At 40.2% G+C, this 8,313-nt stretch overlaps 1 protein-coding gene across 1 annotated transcript; it reads left to right on the plus strand.

Moving 5' to 3' along the window:
• The first annotated feature begins 1,151 nt into the window (after positions 1 to 1,151).
• LOC311130879 (ribosomal RNA processing protein 36 homolog) lies at positions 1,152 to 5,092 on the plus strand. Its single transcript, XM_084163685.1, has 8 exons — positions 1,152 to 1,271; positions 1,783 to 2,266; positions 2,535 to 2,667; positions 2,934 to 3,000; positions 3,113 to 3,217; positions 3,415 to 3,492; positions 3,589 to 3,706; positions 4,124 to 5,092. The coding sequence occupies exons 2-8, from the start codon at positions 1,789 to 1,791 to the stop codon at positions 4,258 to 4,260; spliced, it is 1,116 nt and encodes a 371-aa protein (XP_084019811.1). The 5' UTR covers positions 1,152 to 1,271; positions 1,783 to 1,788; the 3' UTR covers positions 4,261 to 5,092.
• The last annotated feature ends 3,221 nt before the right edge of the window (positions 5,093 to 8,313 follow it).

Consider the following 8,313-nt stretch of genomic DNA (forward strand, 5'->3'; position numbering starts at 1 on the left):
ACTGTAAGTCGCTCTGGATAAGAGCGTCTGCTAAATGACTAAAATGTAAATGTACAAATTAGAGAATGCCAAGAGTGTGCAAAGCTGTCATCAAAGCAAAGAGTGGCTACTTTGAAGAATCTCAAATATAAAATATATTTTGATTTGTTTAACACTTTTGGTTACTACATGATTCCAGATGTGTTATTTCATTGTTTTGATGTCTTCACTATTATTCTACAATGTAGAAAATAGTAAAAATAAAGAAAAACTCTGGAATGAATAGGTGTGTCCAAACTTTTGACTGGTACTGTATGTGTTATAAATTACCAAATGGTTCTGACTTTAAAGTAAGTACAGTGTCATGTGATATAGTCTTTATGGATGTGTTATGAATGACTGAAAGTGTCTCACTTCAAACTAAGTATTACAGGACACTACATAAAGTGTCAATAAAAAGGAAGGACAGCCACAAAGTCATAATTATTGCTAAACCCTACCTATTTCCACAATTTATCTTCTTAAAATGTGATTTGAAACCTAATCCTAACTAATGAAGGCCAAGTTTGATGCGTTGGACCTTCCGAGCATTTGGGCAGAAGTGTCTGGGAACGAGATTAGGTGTAATGTGACTAACATGACTTCACTTTAGAGCGAGGGCCATCCTACAGCACAACATGTCACATGTTTATATCATATTCAACATAAGTGGGTTATGTCACATTTGATATTGGTGATTATGTCACACAGTTATGCCACATTTATGAACCCTTTATAATGCATAACATACGGTTATAGATGCTTTGTAACACATTCATGTAGTGCTTAGGAAGGCATTATGAAGCCTTTATAAGCTGAACATAATTTAAAGCAGGACGGTTTTTTTCACTCTGCAAGTAAGCCTACCTACCAATGAGAATGACAAAAAAAAATTAACATTGTTGTCCAATTTTATCCAGAGTAAAGCTATGAAGTGCATCGGGGACTGAGCAACGTGTTTTTGTTAGGATAGACAGAGAAAGGTGCATTGAATTGGAACATTTCAGCATTGTAACAAGGTCAAATTTAAGGCAACTTCCCACACACAGAAATCTTTGGTCCCGCATTTGCCTGCATCTCAATACCTATTCAACAGTGCCCCCCGTTGGTCGATTAAATATTACACGGGAATCATTCAGACAGAATTTAGCTAGCTGGCTAACAGTACACAACTCAAAGATAAACCCACGTGGATAACATCTTGGGCTCGTTGCTATTATAGTTCGTTTCTAAGGATCGTCGTTCATATAAATGTAAGTCGTTAACGTACCTACTTAACTCTTTCGCCAAAAACAATACGCTACCGTGTTATATCCACCGTTGTTGTTGTTGGTTTGGCTTTTTGTTGCAAGCTAGCCACTATAGCTAACGTCAACTAGTAACATTAGCCATGTAAGACAAGGCCTCACTACGCCTGGTACACGAGCTGTTTTCTATTCGGGGGGTGGAGTGAACGCCGGGGACTTGCGTTGAGAGATATTATTTCTACATGTCACAAAATAAAGGGGTTTTATGTAACCTTTCTCGCCATAGGCAGGTGAGCCACCGTTTCTAAGGACTCTAAATACGCGTGCTGTTTCTGGTACCTGTAGGTCTACGTGTAGCTAGAACGTGCAGCCTCATAGCAACATATTATGTGTAGAGGTGTTTCACCCTTAGTCAATTTTAAACAATAACAACAATCACAAAGTAGGCTTCCTAAATCCATTTCAGGCCACATAGCCTTAGCTCACTCGCTTACAAAGTGTATGTTTCTTTTCACAGTCCACAATGTCCTCCGGGCACCAGAAAGCAACCATGAAGCGAAAGCAACATCAAGAAGTGGCTGTCACTGTGTCTAGCTTGGATAACAAGTCAAAAAAGACCAAAAGTCTGTCAAAGAAATCCCCTGACAGTAGTGATGAAGACTCCGAGCTGGAACAAAACTTTGCCTTATTCAGTAAAAGGAGCTCCTCAGGTATCAGCGAGGAAGACCAGGAAGAGTCTGGACGAGAGGAAGAGGAGGACAGTTTGAGTGGGGGAGAAGCTCTTGAGGATGACAGTGACGAAGAGGAGGCTAATGATGAAGATGATGCAGAGGTTGAAAATGTAGAGAGTGATGGTGCTGCTGGTACTGGTGATGATGATGATGAAGACCAGACAGGTTTGGGTAGTGACGCTGAGGACTCCGAGGATGTCGAAGATGACACAGAACAACCGGAAACTGTAAACAGTGGTGAAATACAAACAAAAGACGACATTAAAAAAGGTAAATCGTAAGCACAGTTTCATTCACTGCAGTTGATCTCCCAGGAACAAATGTTAGGTCTATAGGATAGTTTGGTGTGTTCTCCATCTCATTTACGAAGAACAAATCCTATAGCCATACTGAACTATACCTATACAATTTGTAACCAAATGGAAATTGTCTGCATTTGTAATTTAAACATAAGGTAATAAAATATTATCTACTAGTGAAATGTGATGTATTCTAAGCGAGCCAGCGAATCCTTCATTGTTCTTTATCATTTTTACAGAACTTTCAACAATGTCTTTTGAGGACATTCTGGAGCTTCAAAACAAGGTGGGGACAAAGGTCTATAATGAAATAGCCTACGGAACAACCAAGGCAAAACAAACACTCACGAAGAAACGCCTCAACAAGAATAGGTAATGTCCAATTGTCTGTTCACCTTCATGCATTAGAATAAGGCCATTCCAATAGCTCAGTTGGTTGGAGCATGGATGGCGCTCTCAATACCAGTGTTATGGGTTTTTGATTCCTATGTGAACCACATTGTATGTGTTACACTCAATACATACATTCAGTATCGGTAAGTCGTTTTGGAGAAAAGCTGTTATTTCAGAACTGTGGGGATGGTATATGTATTTAAACTTCTAAAAATGATTTCTCAAACATTGTATTTTGTTTTAAGGCCCATGGAGATATCAGCCAAGAGGCCCGCCCCTTTTCTCAGACAAGTAGTTCCTGTCAAGAAAACAGTAAGGCACTTCTGAAGTCTCTTGTAGACTGACATCTCCAAAATGTTGCTGTTGACCTCTCAACCCATCTTGTTGCATGCTGTAATTGTATGTCACGTGTTTTTCCCCCCAGGTATCAAGAGACCCTCGATTTGACGATCTGTCTGGTGAATACAAACCGGAGATCTTTGAGAAAACCTACAGATTCATCAACGACATCAAACAGCGCGAGAGAGATGTGTGAAAACGATAAAGTCTAATCAGTCCATATTTGTCTAGTCCATATCAGTCTGTTTTTCATTTTATACATTCATTTTAATAGGACTTGTTCTGCATATCTTTTGTACATCATGGTCCTGCTTGTCCTCAAGATTTTTACATTTGACTATCACTGATTTTAATTGTGTCCATTCTTTGTGGTGTGTGTATATATAGGTAGTGCAGAAGAAGCTCAAGAAACCATTAAAGAGCAACCAGAAGAAGGAGAAACTTCAGTTCCTGTTGAAAAGAATGGTGAGTTAACTGCTGAACACACACACACCCATGCAAAGAAGTTTTAGAATGAGGGCTGCTTTTTCTTAGAACTCACCTGATTCCTTCTCAATTCAGGAGAACCAGGAGCGGGCCCGGAAGAGCCGGGAACAGCAGCGTGAGAAGGAGCTAGAGTTCAAGAGGAAACAGAGAGAGATGGCGGGCCAGGGACTGAAGCCTTTCTTCCTCAAGAAATGTAAGTGTATTACCAGTCGGGGTGTAAAGCATGACATTTTATTCTATAGTCTATTTATTCTATTCTGAAGTCTATTTATTCTGCTCTATAGACATTATTTTTCTATGTTGTAAAGCTCTTAACTTCAGATATGATACAGTTCTATAGTCAAGGCAACAACAATGCAATATTGTTGAACCCCTCTCTGAATTTGTCACTGGACTGTAATACAATGCCGTACCCTGTTTGGTTGGGTGGGGAATCTCTTATGTTTTTTTCACATAGTGATTCAGACATATTACAATGGAATAAGAGACTGTATCACTGTCCAAACGTCATCTTCATTGACCACAAGACACTTGTTGTAGAAATGCCATTACGGTGAAAGTGCAGATAGGATACTCAAAGCCTTACTCTGCTCTCTTAACCCTCTCACAGCCGACAAGAAGAAGCTGGAGCTGGCAGAGAAGTACAGCGAACTGAAGAAGAGCGGCAAGCTGGAAAACTTCCTCAGCAAGAAGAGGAAGAGAAATGCTGGCAAAGACCGTAGGAAGCTGCCTTTCCAGCAGAAGTGACTGTCCTGATTGGGACATTTGTCCTGATGATGATGGGACATTTTGGCCGCAGAAACTGGCCCAGGAAAAATATTGCGGTTTTATTTGTCCTGATGATGATGATGGGACATTTTGGCCTCAGAAGCTGTCCCAGGAACAGTTTACACAGCTTAGTTTTTTACTAAGGGTCAATCAACCAAGGGCCACTCTTCTAACTTGAGATGCATGTGAGTAACTTGAACTTTGGTCTGAAATCCCATTAACAATGTATGATTTATGTGAGAGTCCAAGATGTTTGCGTGCATCTCAAGTTTGGACTGAGCCAATAAGGTTAGGAGAGGGCTGAAAGAGACTGAAGCCAAGCAAATGCGGACCTATCATGGCCATGGAGGTGTCACAGGGGAGGACTTAATCACAACTACGGTATATTATCTAGTACTTCATATCGTCTTCCCGGTGAGGAATTGCTGAAAGCACACTGTTGATTTTGTATGTTTTTATGAGGACTAACAATGCAATTGCATATGGTTTGTATGTATCATGTTATTTAATTGGAACATGCAGAAGGGTCATTTTTGTATTAAATATACATAATTGAAAGTATCATGAGTGTCAATCCTCTCCTCAAACAAACCTAGCATCAATGTTAAGATTATTAATTGACAAACTTGGTTGGATGGCACACAAGTGCACTCACATTGTCAAATCATTGTTTTCACCAATGGTGTGTCACAGCGGATCACTTTTGTGTGTAGTTCGAGACTGTATCCTGACTAAAAACAGTTTTTGTTTAATCAATGGGTTTACTTGCAAGAAAATGCATTAAATGGGTCATAGACATCTTTCAAATATATTTTGGGTACTCAACCACAATGCTACACCATGTACTTCTCCCCTGTACACATTTGGCATTCCATTAGGTGCATGGAGCTGTTCGCAAAATGTATTTCCAAAGTGCCTCAGTGCTGGCCTATACTACTCGTGATTGATTTATCTGTTGTTAGGACTTCTCTAACCCTCAAGCACACTCACTAAGTATGGAATGCATTAGTCAATAGTGGAAAAACTGCAAGCATTTGTCCCAAAACATCATTGGTGCCACCACAGATACAATGTGAACATTTCTTGAATTTACATAGAATTTAGAGAGCGGTATCTCTACTGCCTTCGTCACTCTGCGCTGCAGAGGGTTGTAAAACATCTCATAATCTCACCTACAGGTGCTAATGGGCCACATCCAAATGTTGCTGATCAGAATTCGGCAATCGGATTGGAGTATATGGGAATTTCAAACTGAAAAATCTGAATCTGATCATTCTGATTGGGATTTGGTAATCCAATCTGACCTTTAATCGAGATTAAATGTTTTGTGCTTTGATGTCACATCTGGATAATCTTTATCCCACTGGAAAGGTGGATTCATGATGTATTTACAAATGTGAAAGGCACTACAACCAATACATTAATGTACCTAAGGTGGGGAGGTTTAAAAAAAAATACAAGGGTTCATTCTGTTAAATTGACTGCTGTGTAGGTATGTGGTCAGTTTTAATATGCAGGCTCTATTATTCAATACTTTATTCCTTGTAGTTTACAGATCTCTGTTCCCTATGACAGTGTAGAAGTAGTAACATGACCTGTCAGTAGATGGCAAGGTGTAGGCCTATTCAAAGCACTGAAAATCAGTTATCTTGATATTGCGTTATCTGGATCAGATTGATCCGATCCTTTTCAGAAAAACTGTCTCAAAATCAGACAGATTGATTTGATCCTGGATTGCAAAATATGGGATTACAGAATCTGGATCATTCTTTGACGGATTAAACATTTTAAAAAACAGCCCTGGCCGATCTCTTCCACCCTCAACTGCTTTCTGACTTCTTCACAGACTGAACCAATTGGACCATTGGCGAGTGATTTTGAAACGAAGAGAATGTGCGGCGAGTCTGCAGAATGACTCCCTTATGTTGTGATTGGCACTGCTCTAGGACACTTGAGTTCAAATACTATTTGACATATCAAATTCTTCAGCTGTGCTTGATTGAGCTTGCCTGTTTTAATAGAACCAGTGATCCCAAAACTGCGAACTACCAGGCAGGCTAAAGCTAACTCTCAAATCATTTGAAAGCTTTCAAATTGTGTTAGTGAGTGAATCTGTTCCGTGATTATGAGATTGAGAAATTAAGTGAAGATGTTCTAGTATATCCCAAAAAATATGGATGTATTGATGTTCTTTCTGCAGATGTCAGTTGTCACAGACTTGTTGCTGCTGGATAGTGAGGAGCTGACTGAAGAACAACTGGAAAGATTTCAGCCTGCATCCTGACCCTCCTGCAGGAAGCTAGCTGGAGAACGATGTCAGGCAGGACACAGTGGTGCAGAGCTACCGTGATGAGGGAACAGTAAAGATCACCTCGGACATCCTGGTAAACTTGAAGATTAACCAGAATTATATAGCTGAGAGATGTTACTTCTCAAGACTGGAAGTTTCAAGAATCTGTCTTGAATTTATTTTCAACCGCTAATTGCTTTCTATGTTATGTAGATGATCATACAGTATAGACATTTTGCAGGCTCATAATAATGAATGGAATGGAGTAAATGGAATTGTATCAAGCATGGAAACCAGGGCCCGTATCCACAAAGTGTCTCCGAAAAGGTCCTAGGAATTCTGTTAATACCTGTTTTAAGACAACAAAAAACTCCCAGGTCAGAGTAGGTTTTAGGATGATGTTAAGACACTGCTCAGACAAACTCTGAGCCAGGAGTAAAATCAACATGTGCGGACCAACTGGCAAGTGTCTTCACTGACATTATCAACCTCTCCCTCACAGAGTATGTAATACCTACATGTTTCAAGCAGACCACCATAGTCGTGCCCAAGAAAGCGAAGGTAACCTGCCTAAATGACTACCTGCTTCCTGCCATCCAGGACCTAGATACTAGGCGGTGTCAGAGGAAGGCCCAAAAATTGTCAAAGACTCCAGTCACCCAAGTCATAGACTGTTCTCTCCCAAGTCTAGGTCCAAAAGGCTCCTTAACAGCTTCTACCCCCAAGCCATAAGACTGCTGAACAATTCATCAAATGGCCACCCGGACTATTTACATTGAACACCCCCATCCCCCTCCCCCCTTTGTTTTTACACTGCTGCTACTCACTGTTTATTATCTATGCATAGTCACTTTACCCCTACCTACATGTACAAATGACCTCGACTAACCTGTACCCCCGCACATTGACTCAGTATCGGTACTCCCTGTATATAGCCTCGTTATTGTTATTTTATTGTTAGTTTTTATTGAATTTTTTACTTTAGTTTATTTAGTAAATATTTTCTTAACTCTATTTCTTGAACTGCATTGTTGGTTAAGGGCTTGTAAGTAAGCATTTCACGGTAAGGTCTACACCTGGTGTATTCGGCGCATGTGACAAATAAAATGTGATTTGATTTGAAGTTGAGACCCCAGCTGAGCCAAAATATATACAGTGAGGGAAAAAAGTATTTGATCCCCTGCTGATTTTGTACTTTGCCCACTGACAAAGACATGATCAGTCTACAATTTTAATGGTAGCTTTATTTGAACAGTGAGAGACAGAAAAGCAACAAAAAAATCCAGAAAAACGCATGTCAAAAATGTTATAAATTGATTTGCATTTTAATGAGGGAAATAAGTATTTGACCCCTCTGCAAAACATGACTTAGTACTTGGTGGCAAAACCCTTGTTGGCAATCACAGAGGTCAGACGTTTCTTGTAGTTGGCCACCAGGTTTCCATACATCTCAGAAGGGATTTTGTTCCACTCCTCTTTGCAGATCTTCTCCAAGTCATTAAGGTTTCGAGGCTGACGTTTGGCAACTCGAACCTTCAGCTCCCTCCACAGATTTTCTATGGGATTAAGGTCTGGAGACTGGCTAGGCCACTCCAGGACCTTAATGTGCTTCTTCTTGAGCCACTCCTTTGTTGCCTTGGCCGTGTGTTTTGGGTCATTGTCATGCTGGAATACCCATCCACGACCCATTTTCAATGCCATGGCTGAGGGAAGGTTCTCACCCAAGATTTGATGGTACATGG

This window comes from Coregonus lavaretus, assembly GCF_964263955.1.
Source record: "Coregonus lavaretus genome assembly, chromosome: 6".
Classification (NCBI taxonomy): domain Eukaryota; kingdom Metazoa; phylum Chordata; class Actinopteri; order Salmoniformes; family Salmonidae; genus Coregonus; species Coregonus lavaretus.